Source organism: Zingiber officinale, chromosome 11B, assembly GCF_018446385.1.
Source record: "Zingiber officinale cultivar Zhangliang chromosome 11B, Zo_v1.1, whole genome shotgun sequence".
Lineage (NCBI taxonomy): Eukaryota > Viridiplantae > Streptophyta > Magnoliopsida > Zingiberales > Zingiberaceae > Zingiber > Zingiber officinale.
This window is the reverse complement of record NC_056007.1, coordinates 66,247,252-66,265,914: the sequence shown is the minus strand read 5'-3', so window position 1 is coordinate 66,265,914 and position 18,663 is coordinate 66,247,252. Positions and strand designations below refer to the sequence as shown.

The 18,663-nt window shown below is 36.0% G+C and overlaps 1 protein-coding gene and 1 long non-coding RNA gene across 3 annotated transcripts; both read right to left on the bottom strand.

The window, feature by feature from the left end:
* Positions 1 to 878: 878 nt before the first annotated feature.
* Positions 879 to 1,980, bottom strand: LOC122033382. Its single transcript, XR_006126524.1, has 3 exons — positions 1,938 to 1,980; positions 1,746 to 1,787; positions 879 to 956 (listed from the first exon to the last, which is right to left on the bottom strand). It is a non-coding gene; the product is annotated as an uncharacterized LOC122033382 (long non-coding RNA).
* Positions 1,981 to 2,078: 98 nt separating this feature from the next.
* LOC122035025 (enoyl-[acyl-carrier-protein] reductase [NADH] 1, chloroplastic-like) lies at positions 2,079 to 3,039 on the bottom strand. Of its 2 annotated transcripts, none has more exons than XM_042594386.1 (3): positions 2,913 to 3,039; positions 2,548 to 2,622; positions 2,079 to 2,477 (listed from the first exon to the last, which is right to left on the bottom strand). In XM_042594386.1, the coding sequence occupies exons 1-3, from the start codon at positions 3,033 to 3,035 to the stop codon at positions 2,301 to 2,303; spliced, it is 375 nt and encodes a 124-aa protein (XP_042450320.1). In that variant the 5' UTR covers positions 3,036 to 3,039; the 3' UTR covers positions 2,079 to 2,300. The 2 variants fall into 2 exon arrangements, 1 of the variants encoding a protein (XP_042450320.1); XR_006126862.1 differs by having other exon boundaries at positions 2,367 to 2,477; positions 2,548 to 2,641; positions 2,913 to 2,999.
* Positions 3,040 to 18,663: the final 15,624 nt, after the last annotated feature.

Sequence of the window (18,663 nt, the reverse complement as noted above, 5' to 3'; positions counted from 1 at the left end):
CATAGTTAAAAAGGAAAGTTTTCTCAAAATTAAAATCTACCTTTCAATCTACAAATAAGGAAAGATTTCAAATCTTTTCTTAATCTTTTGTAGAAAACTATAAAAGGAAAGATTTAAATTTCAAACTCTCTTTTAAAACCATGATATCCACATAAGAAATAATTTTAATAAAAAACACTTTTAATATGATGTGGCCGGCCACCAACTTGGCTCAACCTTTGGGTCTTGGCCGGCCCTAGCTTGGGTTCCAAGTTAGCTTGGCCGGCCCCTATAGGTTGGGTAAGAAGGTGGGTATGTGGTGGGTACAAATCTCTATATACAAGAGGCTACGATAGGGACCGAGAGGAGGAATTGGTCACTACAAGAAAAAAGCCTTACAACAACGGTTTTTCACCGTTGTCGTAGCCCCTTTCGGACTGTTGTTAAAGGCTGTGTTGTTAAAGGGGTACTCAAAGACAACAGTTTTTAACCGTTGTCTTTGAAGACAAAGACATCAGTTTTTACAACGGTGAAAAACTATTGTCTTTTCCTTCAAAGACAACAGTTTTTCACCGTTGTCTTTGAGCGTCTACCTTTAACAACAGGGTCTTCAACAACAGTTTTAAACTATCTACGACAACGGTGAAAAACCGTTGTCTTTTTTAGATAAAAAATAAAAAAAATTAATACACAATTTTCCAATATTATAAATCATTCAAAATATTAAATTTCAAAATAAAATTTAATATACAATTTTCTAACATTCAAAAATAATATCTATAACATTCTGAAGAAATTTCATAAGCAACCAACAAAATAATAACACTATTAAAACAAAGGTAGAACAATATAACACGAGATTTTCTACTTAGATGTCGGTGAAGAGGAGGGACTACAGCTCCTAGTGCTCCTTAATTTGTTAAAGTCTCTCCATTTTTTTAGTTTGTCGGCATTCTTCCCAGTACTCTTGAGGGCACCTATTCGAATAAAGATATATATTACAAATTAGAAACTAAACTGTACGCGTGATTCTAATTGCACTACATAAATGTTACATAATCATAAAAACCATTTGATCTAGTCATCTAATAGAAGTACAAAAAGCGTTATCTATGTAACATAAATGGTAACCTCTTGAAACAATATGGTGGCTCTTAAATTTCTTATTAAGCAGAATTTTCATTTTATGTCATTGCATACAAAGCTTCTATTATAAACCATGCAAATATTATTTTTCCCAGTGATCAAGCAACATTAATTCATAGAGATTAATAAACAAAAATAAGCACCATTGATTAATAAGTCATTGATTAATTAGATAATGGAATATACAAATAGAGATTAATTAAAATAAATAAAGGATCTAACAATTACCACTATAATTGACTAAAATTAACAATCAAGAGCTAGGTTGAAGAATGTTTTAAAACATTCTTCAATGTATAAGGAAGCAACTAGAAGTGTTTAACATCTCAGGAATTGAAAATAATGCAAATGAAAACAAATTCATAGATCAAATAAACAAAAACGAGACAACTCTTCAACAAATTTTTATAATCAAGTGATATAAACAAACTGCAGAATTTCATGCGTGGGTAAATCTCAAGTCAAATGCCAATTGAAAGATCAATGTAAAACATGGCATAGACAGAGAAAGGAACATAGGAATACAGAGCAGTAGGTAAAAATATGTCTATTAAACTGAAGAAAAGCCATCATATCGTGTATGCTAACAATCACCAAATGGTTACTAATTATATAATTACCTGATGCTTTGTGGCAAGCAAGTGCAGTTCAAAAGCCAGCACCTACATCCAAAAACAAATGCTGAAAACATCAAAATTAATGAATCTATATTTTGCCAAATATAATCTTAGATGAGTGAACTACCATATAGTTTGGGTTTAAATATTTCCAAACACTAGCAGGACTTGACAATGCAGAAGAGTTGAACTTACTTTTGTATCGCTCTCCAATGCAACTTTTGCTGAGCTCATTCCACCTTCGTATCTGCAAGTTGATGTAAGAACTAAACAAGTATTCCAAATTATAAACTTTGGAATAAACAAGGGAAAAGGTTATACCCTGGGATTACCCTTTCGGAAGCTATGTATGTCAAAGATATTGAAGCACCGCTTGCCATGTTTAACGGAGACATCCAAAACAAAGTGAAGATGAGATATAAAATCTATGTGCCAACAAGAAAAGGAATTGTTTGATAACTTTATTTTGGGTTTTATTATAACTACTAGCATTGCTTTATTCTGTGTGTAAAGAAGAAGATATAATGATGGATTGATAATGATGTTCTTGTCAGGATCTCAAGTTGAAATATACACACAAATGGAACATGCAATTGTTTTGTTTTCATGGAATCGAAAGAAACATGGATTCATTATTGGAAGAAAGTGCCGAAGCAGGGAGACAAAAGAGTAACTCAAAGCTGAAATTGTAGCAAGAAACCCTCTTCTAGATGTCTCCAAGAGTGGCTTCGTTACCTATTTATGAAAACCATAATTTAGAACTAAAGTAAAAAAAACATCATGATTATATGGTGTAAGGTAGTACCTCTGGTCCATTGGCAAGAGAATGCACAAAGATGTCAATCCTTCCAAAATCTTTCGTCACAGCCTCTGCCATTTCCTGCACCAAGCAGAAGACACTACAAGAAAAAAGCCTAACAACATTAAGAGAATTGTAAGACAGGTCCCTACAGTAAAAATGCCCCTTTATCAGAGAGTGGAGTATGATAGAGTAGAAAGTATTCATGGACATGTAGGTTTGACAGTATTGAAGGTAAAACCATAATTATGAATAAGAAACTTATTTTGAGCAGATACAAGAGGTAAATGATATTGCATCACAAAGAATATAAAGATAGTTGATATTAAGAAGTAAGTTTCTTCTCGAATTAAAATCTTGTCTACACTCACATTGTTGTGAGTTTGCTGGAAATTATGGCCGGTGATAACAACTGATGCTCCGAATAGATGGCGAACAGTATCACTGAAACTAAGTAGACAAATCAAACTCACATCAATACCACATCCGAACATTCATTCGTAGCCTCACAACCCATGAGGTTGATGTAAATAAAACCGGTGGAGTCACCGACCGAGTAGCCGGAGATGGGCAGATCAGATCTAGGGCACCAATGAAGAACTAGGGCTGGACCGGATGAAGGAAACAGTAGCGATTAGTCGCAGTGTGGAAATCGGCGGTGATCGGTTGTGAGTCCGCAGTGGAAAGCAGCAACAAAAACCTCGGCAAAGAGGAAGAGATCGGCCTCGGGAAACTAGGGCTCGGCGTGGAGAAGGAGAGTCGGCCGACTGTGAACCCAAAATAGGGCACGGAATTGGACGGCTCGGCACTGGGGCAAGGGTGTGGCGATGCTGCTCGGATCAAAAGTCGGCGGCGGCGTCGTCACACAAGGGTGACAGTGGATCGGCGGTGGCAGATTCGTCGCCGGCGCTTGGGGAAAGAGGAAGAAGAAGGTCTCGGTGGCTGGCGGCTAGGGCACAGGGAAAGGGGGTCAGCGTCGGCAGAGGAGAAGAAGAGGAAAGCGAGCTTGGCCGAGGGTTTATCCGCGAGAGGAAACGGCGGTTTGCATAGCCGGTTGGGAGAGGCGGTTAGGGCACAGTCGGGCGCGCGGGGGAGGAAGAAGTAGGGCACGGGTTCGGCGTCGAGGGAAGGAAACAGCGGAGGAGCGGGGGAAAAATAAAAATAAGGAAAATAAAATACAAAAAGAAAATAAATAAATCTAACTTTTCCTCGCTTAAATGGGGTAACCTAAACAGGCTTTTCCGGGTCCCATTTTTATCCCCGTTAACTCGTCCGTATGAGCTCCGAAAAATTCCCGAAAAATTTCCAAAAATTTTGGAAAAATTCCCTTATGATGTTATGCCCATTTCCGGTATTTTACATCAAACCCTCAACGAGACTATTAACTCACTCATCGTCGTTGGGATCGGTAGCGCCAAAAGCGAAGCTCGGATTCGGATCACAAGTCCAGATGCAAACCAAAACAACCCAAATCGTGACGGGCCCTTCCGCCTTCCCTGCGCCATTCTCCCAACCATCGGAGAGCGAAAGCTCGCCTCCCCGCCGCATTGGACTCTATAAATCCCGTCACCTTCAACTAATGATTTAAGTTAGGCCCTTCCTCCCATAGCCCATTGCCTAATGTTTCCCAGCGAGAGCGACGAGGAGCGTCTTTCGCGGAGGAGTCGCGAAGGAGTCGGAGATAGGTTTTTATTCGTTGAAGAGTTACGGAAAAGTGGGTTTTAGGTTTTTTTTCATGAAGTTAAAAAAACTGTTGTGTTTTCAAGATTCAACAACATTCAATAGACAACAGTTTAATAAAACTGTTATGTTTTTAAGATTCAACAACATTCAATAGACAACAGTTTAATAAAACTGTTGTATATTATCATATAAGCAACACTAAAAGACAATAGTTTTTTAAAACCGTTGTCTTTGACATACATTAGACAACAGTTTTTTGAAAAACTGTTGTTATTTAAAAAATATTATGGTGAACAACAACAGTTTTCAATAAAACTGTTGTTAAATGGAAAAAAGACAACAATTTCTTGAAAAACTGTTGTCTATTAAGTGTGGTTAAATCCAAAATTTCTTGTAGTGGGTTTTGGTCTCCCGATGAAATTAAGCTTCCCGTGTTCGCCCCGAACACACAACTTAATTTCATCAATAATAATTCATTCCACTAAAGAATTATTATTGAACTACCGCACCGATCCCAAATTATATTTTTGGGCTCCTTCTTATTATGAGTGTGTTAGTCTCCCTGTGTTTAAGATGTCGAATGCCCACTAATTAAGTGAGTTACTGACAACTCATTTAATTAATATCTTAGTCCAAGAGTAGTACCACTCAACCTTATCGTCATGTCGGACTAAGTCCACCTGCAGGGTTTAACATGACAATCCTTATGAGCTCCTCTTGGGGACATTATCAACCTAGATCACTAGGACACAGTTTCTTTCTATAATCAACAATACACACTATAAGTGATATCATTTCCCAACTTATCGGGCTTATCGATTTATCGAACTAAATCTCACCCATTGATAAATTAAAGAAATAAATATCAAATATATGTGCTTATTATTATATTAGGATTAAGAGCACACACTTCCATAATAACTGAGGTCTTTGTTCCTTTATAAAGTCAGTATAAAAGAAACGACCTCTAAATGGTCCTGCTCAATACACTCTAAGTGTACTAGTGTAATTATATAGTTAAGATAAACTAATACCTAATTACACTACGACCTTCTAATGGTTTGTTCCTTTCCATCTTGGTCGTGAGCTACTATTTTTAATTTATAAAGAACCGATAACACGATCTTCTGTGTGTGACACCACACACTATGTTATCTACAATATAAATTAATTGAACATCTACATTTGGTATATATAAATGTAGACACTTGACCAATGTGATTCTTATAACTAGATAAATGTTTATACCAAAATCTAGGCTTTTAGTATACACTCTAACACCTTCTTCTCCAAGTAAGTTTCGGCCACCAACAATCTTCAAGAGATGAAGAACTTTCGGCCACCAACCAAGCTCTAAGGGATGCTAAGAAATAAAGATTCCTATCTCTCCTTCTTCCTCTAACAAGATCCGGCCACAACCAAGCTCCTTGAGATGAAGATGCCGCCAGCCACACAAGGAAGAAGAATAGGAGAGGAAGAGAGGGCCGACCACCACCAAGGAAGAGAGGAATAATAGAAGATATGTTGTGAGGTGAGGCATCTCTACCCTCTCTTTTATATTCCTTGGTCTTGGTAAATAAGGAAAGTTTTATAAATAAAACTTCCTTATATTCCTTGCCAATGTTTAAGAAGGAAAATTTAATTAAAAAATTCCTTATAAACCCTAAATGGCTGGCCACCACCATCTCCTCCAAACAAGGAAAATTTTAAACACAAAATTAAAACTTCCTAATTTGTTTCCAGAAATTTTAAAATAAAAATTTCTCTTTTAAAATTCCCTTCATGGTTGGTTATAAAAGGAAAGTTTTATAAATTAAAATCTCTCTTTTAAAACATATGGATGGTTACAAGGAAAGTTTTCTCCAAAATTAAAATCTTCCTTTTCAACTACAAATAAGGAAAGATATCAAATCTTTCTTTTAATCTTTTGTAGAAAGCTATAAAAGAAAAGATTTATAATTTTTAAAACTCTCTTTTAAAACCATGAGGATGGTTACAAAAAGGAAAGTTTGATCAAAAATTAAAATCTTCCTTTTAACTACAAATAAGGAAAGATATCAAACATTTCTCTTAATCCTTTGTAGAAAGCTATAAAAGGAAAGATTTATAATTTTTAAAACTCTCTTTTAAAACCATGGGGATGGTTACAAAAAGGAAAGTTTTATTAAAAATTAAAATCTTCCTTTTAACTACAAATAAGGAAAGATACAAAACATTTCTCTTAATCCTTTGTAGAAAGCTATAAAAGGAAATATTTATAATTTTTAAAACTCTCTTTTAAAACCATGTCTTCCACATTAGGAAAGATTTTAAAATAAAATCCTTTTTATTTTTATTTTGGCTGACCACCTAAGCTTGGGTTCAAGCTAGGGTCGGCCATAACTTGACCCATCATGCCTTGGTTTAGCCGGCCCTAGCTTGGGCTCCAAGCTAGGCTTGGTCGGCCACCTTAAGGTGGGTAAGAAGTTGGGTATAGGTGGATATAAGATTTTATAAATAAGAGGCTATGACAGGGACCAAGAGGAGGAATTGGTTTTGGTCTCCCGATGAACTTGAGCTTCCCGTGTTTGCCTTAAACACCCAACTTGAGTTCATCAATAATAACTCATACCACTAAAGAGTTATTATTGAACTACCACACCAATCCCATATTACTATATGGACTCCTTCTTATTATGAGTGTGTTAATCTCCCAGTGTTTAAAATATCGAATGCCCACTAATTAAATGAGTTACTGACAACTCACTTAATTAATATTTAACTCCAAGAGTAGTACCACTCAACCTTATTATCATGTCGAACTAAGTCCACCTGCAGGGTTTACATAACAATCCTTATGAGCTCCTCTTGGGGGCATTATCAACCTAGATTACTAGGACACAGTTTCATTCTATAATCAACAACACACCATATAAATAATATCATTTCCCAACTTATCAGGCCTATTGATTTAACGAGCTGAATCGCACCCTCTGATAAATTAAAAAATGAATATTAAGTATATGTGCTTGTTATTATATCATGATTAAGAGTACACACTTCCATAATAACAGAGGTATTGTTCTTTTATATAGTTAGTATAAAAAGAAACTACCTCAAATGGTCCTGCTCAATACACTCATAGTGTACTAGTGTAATTTATTAGTCAAAATAAACTAATACCTAATTACACTACAACCACTCCAATGGTTTATCCCATTCCATCTTGGTTGTGAGCAACTACTTATAATTTATAAGGAACTGATAACATGAATTTCTGTGTGTCTCCTCACACCATGTTATCTACAATATAAATTAAATGGACAACTACACTTAGCATAAGTGTAGACATTTGACCAATGTGATTCTTATTTCTAAATAAATGTTTATACAAAAAGCTAGGCTTTTAGTATACATTCCAACAGACACTTCATACTTGCCATAATCATATGCAATTCTTGCATATTTCTTCTCATTGGCCTTGGATGACTCTCCCTTGCCCTTGTTGCTCCTCCATTAATATTATCATGTGTCACCCTAACATATGATCTCTTTTTATCCTTGGAGGGACTAGATCGGTATCTCAAACTTGATCTATCATTGTTGGGTCTTTGACTACTCAACACTGTAAGGAAATATGTTGCTAAACATGCAAACGCGCAGCGGAAAAACATATTTCCTCCAGAAGATCCATGCGAAGGGAAAGAGAAATTCCTACATATACTAAGTTTTCTAACATAGCATGAGAGATTATACCTTTGTAGCGTGCTCACGGACTCTCGAAAGTTCGAATCACAGCACGATCTCGCGTTCGTGCATTTACGGTATCCACACGAACAAGCGTTCGTTTGTCTCACAAACTCACAATAGGAAAAAGGTTGTGCTAGCAACCTTGAAAGTGGATTTCGGCCAAGAGGAGAGGAGCAAAGAGAATCTCACCCAAAAATGAAGAGCAAAAAGCTTAAGTATTTTCATCCAATGAAAATACTTAATTAGCATTAATAGCCTTAATAAGCATTTACTCTCCATTAAGGACCAAACTTGTAACTCCTCATTTCAAATGAGTGTAACTCTTCATTTCAAATTCAATTTCGAAAATTGAATGAAATGAATAATTGAATTTTGAAATTCAATAATTATCTTCTTTAAATCTCACTTGAGTCTAACTCAAGTCTCCTCACTTGAGTCTAACTCAAGTCTAATTCACTTGAGTCTAACTCAAGTCTAATTCAATTGAATCTTACTCAATTAATCCTCATGTAATTCAAATTCAATGAATCACTATTTCATTAATTCAAATTGACTCATTGAATCTAATTTGAATTGGACTTAATCCAATAATTAGATCTAATTGAGTCCAACTCAATAAATTCAATTCAGATTAGACTTAATCCAATGATTCATCATATGAACCCATCTCCAAATCTACTTGTTCTTTGTGTGTGACCCAATAAGTTCTCGTAACGTTAGTAATGTACCCAAATTAATATTTAGATACATAAGCAATGAGTGGCATCTAGCAAGGCATCATTGCTACCCAAGTGACGAGAAGGTCAAGATCCGACCTAACCTGTCCGTGGCTATTATCTTGTATGACTGTGTCCGTCTATCCTTGATATCTAGGTTGATCAATGAGGCATAGATCGTATCATCCTCTTATCAACCTTTGTGTTTCTTGATCTCTAAGTAGACACACTCAATCAAATAAGCTCAATATATCATATTAACTCATTTGCGCATGACCATGCTTTCTTGTGTCTTACTAATCAAGGGTCCCACTGATATCACTTCGGTCATATGTAAGGGATAGATCTCATCTACATCACTCACATCCCTCCACATAATTCATTGCATACCCAGTGATCGACTTTATTGTCCACCTTGTTACAGGTGACGTTTGCCGATACCAAAGTACACAACTCCTTATGTAAGGAACCGTAGTGACTTCATGTATAAGGACTATTCATACCAATAGTCATATGAGAATATTTATGACACTCATATAACGATCCATGAAACATTCTCATGGCGGGTCATTCAGTATATATTTTCTAATATATACCCATGTGTTAACCTAATATCTCATATCCATGACTTGTGAGATCAATTCATCCATTGACCTACATGCTAGTCTCAACGCATTAATATTATCCTTGTATATTAATGCTTGACTAGGAATAGTTAAGAATAGTGTTCTCTACAATATATCACTATCAATTCAAATAATTGATATACTGTAGATAAAAACCTATTACCCAAGGACATTATTATACTTATTCAATTGGTACTGAACTGAAATAAATATAATAACCAACTTTACCTTTTATTAATAATGATATATGATACAAAATGAGCTCTTTACAATCATCTCATAATTGATACTAGGGCTAATACTAACAAATACCATACCTAATCCCTTAGATCCAACATCGAATTTCTCTAGGATTTTCTGCAAACTATCAAGCTTTGTCTTAAAAACTTGATTCTTCTTTTCTATATTCTTAATTTTAGATTCCTGTCATCCACCTTAGACATTCCTAGATCTATCCATCTTTCTAGACATGTGCCTCCTCTTCTTGGAATTTTTACCTAGGTTCTCCATTACCTTCTTCTCCTTAGGTAATGAGAATATAACTTGTCTAGGTTTATCATGCATAGGTATCTTAGGATGAATTCTAAAATTTACCCTACTTCTATCATGATACTTACAGCCAAAATTCTTCATTGCTATATGATGATAATATTATCAATCCTTGCATGTATGAGGAAAAATAATTTAAATTACAATTCAAATTAGGGTATACCTCCTTTACCCTTAAAGCTCTCCCTCAACTTGAGGTTTTTTTCTTCTCCCATTTCTTCAAATGCACCAACTTCTTGATTTCCCTCTTTTTAGGTCACTTGGTGTGGTAGTGATCTTTCTCCCCACACGTGAAGCATACAATGTGCATTCTCTTCCTCTTGGCTTCTTCATTCCTACAACCCATATTAGAATCTAAAACAACTTGAGTGGGTTTAGGATTTACCTTCTTCTTACCCATTAGACACATACTTTTGTAGTGTCCTTTCTCATTACAATCATAGCAAACAATATGGTCCTTTGATTTGAATTTGGTGGAGATGCTTGCAAGGTTGATTTCCAAGACTTCCTATTCACTTGTCTTGGATTCTTCTTGAACCCTTGAAGATGTGGATGACGCTTTCTCTTCTTTCTTCTCCTTGGATGTTGAACACATGTCAACTTCTGGTGCTCCTTCTCCACTTGAACCACTACATCCCTTTCCTCGGACTTTTCTTCTTCGTGTGTAGGCTTAGGTTATTCAACTAGAACAATCTTTACCTTGCTCTACAAATCATGGGCATTCTCGTACTCATCTACACAACTCATTACGCCATTAGGCAAAATATCAATCAAAATTGATATTACCTTTTCATTTACCTTTAATCATAAGCTTTACTCCTCGGTCCAATAACATGGTCAGAGTCTCTTTCCTTTCTTGTCTCTTGGAGGTTCAAATGGTTCCTTGGCAACCATCACGACATCCTAATTTGTCTTGAAGAAGTTCTCCATTTTTACCATCCAAAAGGTAATATCATATAGACTTCCTCCTTTATACTTCGACGGAATAATCAAGCCGACCATCCTTAGCTTTCACGATGGTTGGTCTAAAGAAAAGCAACTTGGCTCTAATAGCACTTGTTGAAAATCATGGCTCAACTAGAAGGGGGTTGAATAGATGATCACCCCAAACATTCACTTCCTATGTATTCGTTAGTGCATAGAGAAAATATAAAACTAATATGAATACAAAAGATAAAAATAAGAAAGAAATACAAACTCTAACATGTTCGTTTAACATGGTTTGGAGATAAAGCTCCTACTCCACAACTCTTTGTAAGGTGGGTGATCCCTATTCGTCGATGGATTAGTCCCCAGCAAACTCTGGCTAGCACAATCCTCCTTATTGAGGGAGAAACCTCGCCATAAACTTGATCAAGACCTTGGATTGCATTGAGAACTTAGAGACTCTAATTAAGGGTTAACCACCTCTAATTTTGTCACCAAGGCCAGCCACCTCAAGCTCCATTATATAGAGATTGGGGAAATCAATAAGCTAATTTTACCATTACCAGTCGACTGATCCTTGCACCAGCCAACTTGTGATGGCTAATAGTACTCTATAAAATCCGTGATTCTACTAAAGGCTCTTTACCAATCGACTGGTAACATCACCAGTCTACTGGTGTCTTAGCCATCGGGCACAGAAATATTTTGTGTCATTCCCTAATTGACTGGTCTAGTTGTCAGTCGACTAGCAAAATCCTAGGCCTAAGGTTTTCTTTCCCGAGTACATTTCTCTTGCACTCAGATCATCATGACTCACTTGACTAATCTTCGCAGCCTTGACCTCTTGCCTTCAAGCCTCCTTCTTTTGGCTCTCATCCTTGGATGCATTCAAGCCCACAGCTTATCCCAATGTCATCCTTCATATATGCCTTGAAGTGTGCTTCCCTCAGCTTATCCTTGCTGCCTTGTCCATGGTCCCTCGGATGCTCCATCCTTTACCGGACCCGAAGCTATCAAGCTAAGTCATATGTGTATCCTGCAAACCTACATAACTCAAATACATATATCAAATACAAGGGTAAACCTAATTTAAACCATTTGCCAAAATATCAAAACTCATGGTCACACCGGACCCTCAAGCTTGCTTCTAACATAAATCCCCCAACTTCACCTCTTTATACATTAACCTTGGAGTAAGTCCAACAAATTAATGCTTCAAGTTAAAGTCAACTTATTAATAATGAGATCATATCTCAATAGTCTAAACATGTCTAATTTTAAGTTTAGGCTTGAAGAGAGTCCAACAACTCGAACATGAAATTAAACTCTAGTTCATATAATGTTAATAAAAGGTATAAACTTTAATATTTTAATAAGGACTTTACTTGATCTAAGTATTATCAATCATATGTGATGTACTTAGATTATATACACTTATTTAGCATGTTTTGACTCACATTCACATATTTTACGCATGCTTTGTCTATGCACTTTTATACTCTTTGCCTTACTTTCGGCATAAATACTCTTCTTTGTTCGGAGACTTGCTCTTATATATTTTCTGTCTTCATGAGTCGAATTTGGAGAAGAAATGATGTTCGTGGTTAATCCGGCCAACAAGCAAAGGAAGACAACAGTGGCCATGTGAGCCACACGGCCATGCCAAAGGAGCGGGAAGAAAAATGACCTTGGTTGTGTGGAGCAGGCAGGCCATGTAGCTTTAGCAGAGGAGGAGATTGACATGGCCGTGTGGAGCAAGCAGGCCATGTAGCTTCAGCAAAGGAGGAGCTTGACACAACGGTGTGGATCAACACGGTCGTGTCATCCCAGCAGCACGAGGTCGTGTAGATCTACACGACCCAAGCAACATCTCCACATGGTCGTGTAACATTTCTAGAGAAGAGGCAAGCCAGGGCTCTGTGTATCACACGGGCGTGCAAGGTATCCAGAGGCCAAGAATTGTCAGGCTGTGTGTCACACACGACCATCTGAGCCAGCCAGTGGCAGAGCAGTGCACGACTGTGTGAAGGCCACATGGACATGTGACCTTGGCCGAGTGCAAAGTAGTAGGGACCGTGTGTGCCACACGGTCATGGAATGGGCCTTGTGATACCCGTGCACTGCTCTATATAAAGGGGTTTCTTCCCCTTTCAAAGGGAGGAGGCTCTCCCTTTTTGGGAGATCAAGTTTGGGGCCAACCTTCACCTTCTACAGCCTTGGTCCAGCATTCCAAAGCCATTTCCATCTCTAATTCAACTCCAGAGGCTAGGGATTGGTTCCGAAGATCACTCCTCATCACTAGATAATCATTTATAATCTCTTCTCTTGATTGGGATTAAAATGTTTGTAATCTCTTTGTCTTCGGATCTCTATCTTTATATTATGGAGTAGATTCATTGTTCAAGGACTAAGGGAGTATTTGTGATGTGATTTGATGTAAGAATCTCATGGATATGCCAATTTCCTATCTCAATGATGTTGTTATGTTTTTTATCTATTTGATCTTGTGTGGATTGTTATGTTTGGATTTAATTACCATGCTTGATTGGATGTTTGTGATACTTATGGATCTTGTAGAGGAATCCCCTAGATCATATGACTGAGGGGCGCTAGTGACAAGCTGCCCGCTAACGGACATCTAGGGGATCACCTTGAAAGGTGAAGCTAGTCTCTACAAGGAGGTGGAATAGTTGAGTGCATTTATCCCCTATGCCTTTATGTGGATTGAATGGTGATGTGTTTCTATGTCGTATGACCGAGGGGTGTTGGTGACAGGCTGCCCCACTAACGGACTTCATAGGGATCATGACTATTAAATTACTATAGGTATAGATAAAAGTTCCTTGCCGGTTGACTTCTGCAGGAGAAAATCGATAACTTCCTGCAAATGCATGGCAATTGAGGATAAGAATTGATAGATCACCTTGCATTGATAAATATCACAATGAAACCGAACTCCTAGAACTCTCATAAAACCCAATTTCTTACATTTATTTTTCTATTTCTATTTCTAGTCGCTACTTAGTGCATTCGCATCCTTTGTTAATTGTTTAGCTAATTCGTTGTGAGACATCTCTAGTGCTTATAACAAGTCTCTGTGGATTCGATATCTTTTTATTACTGGCGACAAAACCATACACTTGTGGTTGCATAACAATATGTAAAGAAGGTATATAAATTGTTAACTATCTAAATGTAATAACATGACATAATCATGGCATCTAACAAGGCATAAATTATGACACATATCATGGCATAAATCGTAACATCTAACATGATATAAATCATGACACATGTCATGGCATAATTGTCATAAATTAATTAGAAAATAAATATGATAAAGAATTTAATTTTCATAAACTATAATTCCTTAATTATATTTAATTAGAAAATAATTTTAAATCTAATTTCATATCCTATTAGGAAATAATTCAAATAAGGAAGTTTCTTATTAAATTAGGAAACATTTTCCTAAATTTTATTTTACTAACAAATTAGGAAAAAAAAATTTAAGATTAAAATTTCTTAACAAATTAAGAAATAATTTTCATAGATAAAAATTTTACATCGGATTAGCAAACAATTTTCATATCTAAAATTTTCTAATTTTTCAAATTAAAATTTTATGACAACCTATGGCATGCAAAACAAATATTTACGATCTATGTCAAAATACAAGTGAGCTTTGATATCATTGTTGATTTATCTATGTGTGTTTTAAAGATTTATTTTTGAAAAATATATAATGGAAGTATAATAATTTTCTAAATTATTACAACACGCATCACACACACAGCCACAAGAATATGCATGTATAGACATAATCACAGAAAAGCTTCATTTAGAGATTATACATGTCAGAAGACGTTTAATGGAAATGGCATCATCTAGCAATCGTCACAAGAATTTCCTCTATTCATATCCACTCTGAGATACCTTCAAGATGACTTTGCAAAGCCACAAACTTCATCTTCATTTTGGTACTAGCCAAAGGAGGAAGATGATATGATTCGAGAGAGAACTCTGACTCGATTTTGTGCCCAATGGCGAGAGCAACCTAGCGACACCAATATGAGGGAGGAAGCAACCCTTGCTATTGTCTAGCGGCACAAAAGTCACCAGCGACTAAGGGAGGCCAGCGACACCAACAGGGACAACAGCAGCTGTATTGCTTTCCAATGGTTGGGAAGGCTAGTCAAAGGGGCTGACAGCTTGAGGGGGACGTCAGCAGCAAAGGGTTGGAGGCTTGGCAGCGATAGGTGGCACTGGTAGGGTTGGGAGGCATCAATAGCAAGGGTGGAAGCATCCTTGGGTGACGACAACACAAAGGAGAGGAGAGAGGAGAGAAAACCTAGTTCATAGTTAAGTTTTTCTCTTATTTTTCTCCCATAGAGGATTTTATATACACCTCCATCAGGGTTTGATAAGCAAGATTAAACTCATACCCATTAATCCAATTCACCCTATTATCAATTAGCTTGGTTCAAAAATGAAACCAAACCAATTTGGATCTGAGAATGGATCCAACTCGCCTTCAAGAGGCATGGACCACCAATGCTTCTAGCCAAACAAATATTTTTTATATTTTCCCTTCTTATCTGGTCATATTAGACTTAGTCTCTCTCGATTTGAGAATCTCATTCTCAAACTTATTTTACATCTTTCAGATATACTCATAATGCGTATAACCTAATAGGTTCCCAGTTATATTGGCAGTTCATAATTAACTATTAATTATGAATCGATCATGAGTGGCACTTCATAGTACACCATGACCCTCATTTGACCAAAAAATCACAGTTAATCTTAGAATAATTTTGAACCCTTCAGCAACTATAGTTATTAGTGTGTATATTCCTTTCACGCATCTTATATCCACTTAGTTCAGAACATGGTCTATATATCAGTCCCTACTAAGTTGACTATGTCACACCTGACCCAAGTAATAGTTCTTTGTCCTGTGGATTCAAATTACTTAAACACGTGTACAAGAAGACTATCCTCTTGACATGTTTTTCTTTGACCAAAGACTTATGATTAATAATCATAACAAGAGGTCTTAGGATATACGTCTTCTTTATCAAAGGAGTAGTAAATCCTCTGTGGGCTATTCAAAGACCTTTGGATATATTGACTTATACCCAACCATCCCAGATTTACTCCTCCTATGAGATGTCCTACTAAGATGTCAAAATATAAGTGTCCGTGACTAAGGAGATTTGAATACCTTAAGTCTAAGAAAACTTACACTTGAGTTGCAATGAGATCTTCATTGACATGTATAGAACCATATAAACTCTCATAGAAGGTCATATCCAATGAACTAGTTACCCATAAGGCCATAACTAACATCCATCTATTAACTCTTAACATCTTAATATTTCTAGCAGTGAGGACCAACTGCTTGGATAAACCAAGGAGCATAGCATATGCTAGTCTTATAAAATCGATGATGTTCAATCTCATCAATTCATCGACTAGGGAATATTTCAATACGTACATAATTGCATATGATGAGATACTCCTAATTGTGATTCAATCATAATTTCTCTCATACTATACCTTATACTGTGAACTTCATTAATTGAGTTTAAGATCAAACTATATACATAGAGAATGTACAAGCAAATAGTGAATTTATTTATCAAATAAATTATACAACTTCTAATGAGATTGCCTTAGAACATTTTTCAAATATAATATAACACACTTTTAACAATAGTATCAATTATAATAATTTTTATATGGCAAAGACAACGAAAAAATTTGTTGTCTATGAGCATTTTTGTTGTAGTGTAAGTTTCATCTAAATGATAGCACTACAAATGTATTTTTCAAATTCAAAAGTCCATTGTTTCCTAAACAAACTCTAAAGTCACCTATTGCCTCTACTTTCGCATACTTGCCAGTTCCTGTATAGACAAATCTTTCAGCATCAATTGATATTTGACTTCTAACGTAACCCTACATAGTTACACTTATGTGAGTAGTTGTACCGGTATCTATCTGCCAAGTGTTATTAGACACAGTAGCTAGGTTGTCTTCTAAACTAAAAAAGCTGAGAAGTATAACTTTCTTAATATGCTAGTTGACATATCTGGGGTTATTTTTTTTCAGATGACCTTTCTTTTTACAAAGGGAATAAATTGGGTCTAAATCTATTGCTTTTGCTCCTTATGCCCTAAAACTCCTATCACTGTAAGTTGTTTACTCTTACTTTTACTTTTATCCTTTCTCTTCTTCTTATTTAAATACTGACATGAAAATGCAAAGTCACCACTATAAGACGTGTCATACCTTAATCTCTCTTCTTCTTATATACACTCAACTATGAGCTCATTCAATATCCACTTTTCCTTTTGAGTGTTGTATCTTATCTTAAAAGGATTGAACTATATAGGTAGAGAGATTATGTTTAGGTTCACAAGTATGCCTTTAAATATTTTCAACTTTAGTGTCTTAAGCTTTGTAACCAAATTTGATATCTTGATGATGTACTCCTAATGCTACCCTTTCCGTTATACCACATGGACACTAACTTCGTGAGAAGTGCAGTAGTCTTACCTTTTCGTTTGAGGTGAATCTGTTTACTAACTCCTTAATGAAGATTTTAGAATCCTTGTTCTCAGTAATCAGACCTCTAAATGATTTCAAAATGAATATTTTCATGATCATTAGACTCATGCAATCTGATCTCTTCCACTTATCATAGATCACCTTTTGATCCACAATGGAATCACTAGTCAAAGGTGCAGAGTAATCATGCCTAAATTCAAATTCTAGATCTATACAATCTAATAAAATTGTCATATGCTCTTTCCATTATCCATAGTTTATGCCAGTAAGAATGGAGATGTTATTTAGATTAGCAAACATTGAAAGTACTATATAAAGAAATGCAAAGAATATAACTCAATTTTCTAAACAAAGCATGTGTCTTTATAGTTGTGTCATAACAAAATACAACAAACAAAATATGCAACTTTATGGACATTAATTGAGAAACCTAGTGCAACATTACATTAAGTCTTTGAACTAAAATACGATTGGCTAGTGGTACTCTCTAAAAACCTTATAACTTCCTTCATCCACCACATGATACACAATTCTTTGGGATCAACTTTATGTATAAGCCTCCTTATTTAGCTTATGTTTTCGAGTATCACTCATAATATTTTTAATCGGTCACACAGTGCACCTTCCTTTGGGCCAACACACTATGTGTATGACTTATAAGTCAAACTAGAGTTGTGAGCTTCCTTAAACATATAGTCGGCATAAAGAATAATTTTCCTTTGAATCAACCATCTTTAGCATGGATATACATCCATCTACACAAATACTCATAGTCTCCCCAATGGTTCTCACTTTGACAATAGTATTAGCTCGACTAAGTAGCAAGTACAAAGACAGATACAGGAAAACTGTTGAAAATGCAACTAAATAGGTATTAGTCGACTATGTCTGATATAATTTGACTGATATTCTTAACAGTAGACTATGTAATGTCATTAATCGATTGATACTCTGTATGTGCTAATTTCTAGACATAACAGTCGACTGATTTGTATTTGTAGTCAATTGCACTATAACAATTGAGTATTTTAGTCAAATCAGAAAGGTTTTATGCCCAAGTTATTGAGCACCAGTCGACTAGATCCTTATAGCAGTCGACTGATGGCAATAAGTTAAGCACTTTAGTTGAATCAAAAGCATTTTATGCTCAACCTGATAAGCATCAGTCGATCGATAGCAATCAGTCAAGTGCTACAGTCAAGCTAATAACATTTTATGCGAGACCTTATGAGTGTCAATTGACTGATAGCAATCAGTTGAGTACTCCAATAGAATTAGAAATCTTCTGTTCACGATTTTGGGCACATCAGTCAAAT

Excerpts from the sequence above, each read along its gene's own strand:
- LOC122035025 (XM_042594386.1), bottom strand. The coding sequence starts at position 3,035 with ATGTTCGGATGTGGTATTGATGTGAGTTTGATTTGTCTACTTAGTTTC. Across the intron at positions 2,623-2,912 it reads TCCAGCAAACTCACAACAAT|GAAATGGCAGAGGCTGTGAC; the intron begins GTGAGTGTAGAC and ends TGCTTGGTGCAG. Across the intron at positions 2,478-2,547 it reads CTCTTGCCAATGGACCAGAG|GTAACGAAGCCACTCTTGGA; the intron begins GTACTACCTTAC and ends TTTCATAAATAG.